The following is a 1800-nucleotide window of genomic DNA, read 5'->3' on the forward strand; positions in this document are numbered from 1 at the left end:
AATCTCACCGTTGAATCTGGATTCATTCTTCTGGCATTTTGTGATCACTCCAGCCTGCAGGGCTTGTGCTTCACAGTGTTCCTGGTCATCTACCTCGTGGTCCTCACAGGGAACAGCCTGATTGCACTCATCACAGTGGTGGACTCAAGCCTCCACAGCCCCATGTATTTCTTCCTGAGGAACTTGTCCTTCCTGGAGATCTGCTACACGTCAGTCACTCTGCCAAAAATGCTGGTGGGTTTCCTCATGGAAGACGGCAGGATCTCCTTCCTCGGCTGTGCTGCCCAACTGTATTTCCTGGTTTTGTTGGGCAGCATCGAAGGCCTTCTCCTGGCTGCCATGGCCTATGACCGCTACATAGCCATATGTCACCCCCTGCACTATACCCTCATCACAAGCAGAGGTCTCTGCATCAGCCTGGTGGTGGGGTCGTGGATGGCTGTCGTACCAGTGCAAGTAGGACAGACCTACCAGGTGTTCACTTTGCCCTTCTGTGCATCCCATGATCTTCATCACTTTTTCTGTGATGTCCCCCCTCTGCTGGAACTGGCCTGTGCAGACACTTTCTGGAACCAGGTGATGCTGTACACCATCATCCTGGTATTCGCAATCCTCCCCTTCTCCTTTATAGTTATTTCTTACATTAAAATTATCACGGCAATTCTGAAAATACCTTCAGCTCTGGGCAGACACAAAGCCTTTTCCACCTGCTCTTCACACCTCGGGGTGGTGACGCTCTTCTATGGCTCGGCCACAGTCGTCTACTTAAAGCGACGGTCGAGGGATTCTGTAGACACTGACAAATACCTTTCCCTGTTTTACACAATTGTGACCCCCATGTTTAACCCTGTGATCTATAGCCTGAGGAATAAGGAAGTGAGAATTGCCTTGAAGAGACTCTTATGGACAAAGTGATACTACAGAGTATGTAAAATAGTCCCAAATAGTCCCAGAAGGCCCACTGGGGTACGTGGTTGCCTGAACAAAGGCATCCCATATTTGCTCAAACAAAACCACGTGTCCAGCCTGGCTTTCATCCTCCTCAAGAAGGGGCAATGTGTCCTGAGGCATTCCTGTTATGTCACACCCCACCATGATGTCTTTGTACTCTAGAGCATCTTCAGTGCCCCTAAGTAGTTTAATGCAAATAGCTACTTTAAGCTGTGTCTGACCAACGTGATATTAAAGGGAAATAGTCAAAGTGTGGTCAGTGGTCAATGAGGACCAGAGGGTGACACAATCGATGAAGAGATGACTACGTCAGGCTTGAGAAATCACTTGCTAGACCCCATGGACTATCTGCAGTATCCCTGCGTGGAATCAACCTAAGAAAGTTAAAAGACATGAAGGTCATTGTCCTCTACTATGATGTCTTGCACTGAGTTGTGTAATGCTTGACTAACTTGACATAAAGAATTAAAAAAAAAAAAAAATCACCAGGGGGCAGTCCAGCACTGGAATAGGGTCCCAGAGACCTGTGGAGTTTCTGTTTGTCGTGGTTTAACACCAGCCAGCAACTAAGCACTACACAGCTGCTCACTCGCTCCCCGCCGGTGGGATGGGGGAGAGAATCGGAAGAGTAAGAGTGAGAAAACTCGTGGGTTGAGCTAAAGGCAGTTTAATGGGTAAAGGAAAAGCCGCACATGCAAAGAAAGCAACACAAGGAATTCCTTCACTCCTTCCCATCGGCAGGCAGGTGTTCAGCCATCCCCAGGAAAGCAGGGCTTCATCACGCATAACAGTGACTTGGGAAGACAAACGCCATCACTCCCAACGTCCTCCCATTCCTTCTTCTTCCAT

General features: G+C 48.5%; 1 protein-coding gene across 1 annotated transcript; it reads left to right on the top strand.

The window, feature by feature from the left end:
* Positions 1 to 915, top strand: LOC142403920 (olfactory receptor 10AG1-like). Its single transcript, XM_075490223.1, has one exon. The coding sequence runs from the start codon at positions 163 to 165 to the stop codon at positions 913 to 915; it is 753 nt and encodes a 250-aa protein (XP_075346338.1). The 5' UTR covers positions 1 to 162.
* Positions 916 to 1800: the final 885 nt, after the last annotated feature.

The sequence above is a fragment of the Mycteria americana genome, unplaced genomic scaffold (genome assembly GCF_035582795.1).
Source record: "Mycteria americana isolate JAX WOST 10 ecotype Jacksonville Zoo and Gardens unplaced genomic scaffold, USCA_MyAme_1.0 Scaffold_46, whole genome shotgun sequence".
Classification (NCBI taxonomy): Eukaryota; Metazoa; Chordata; class Aves; order Ciconiiformes; family Ciconiidae; genus Mycteria; species Mycteria americana.

Bases quoted from the DNA above. Each gene is read 5' to 3' on its own strand.
- LOC142403920 (XM_075490223.1), top strand. From the start codon at position 163: ATGTATTTCTTCCTGAGGAACTTGTCCTTCCTGGAGATCTGCTACACG.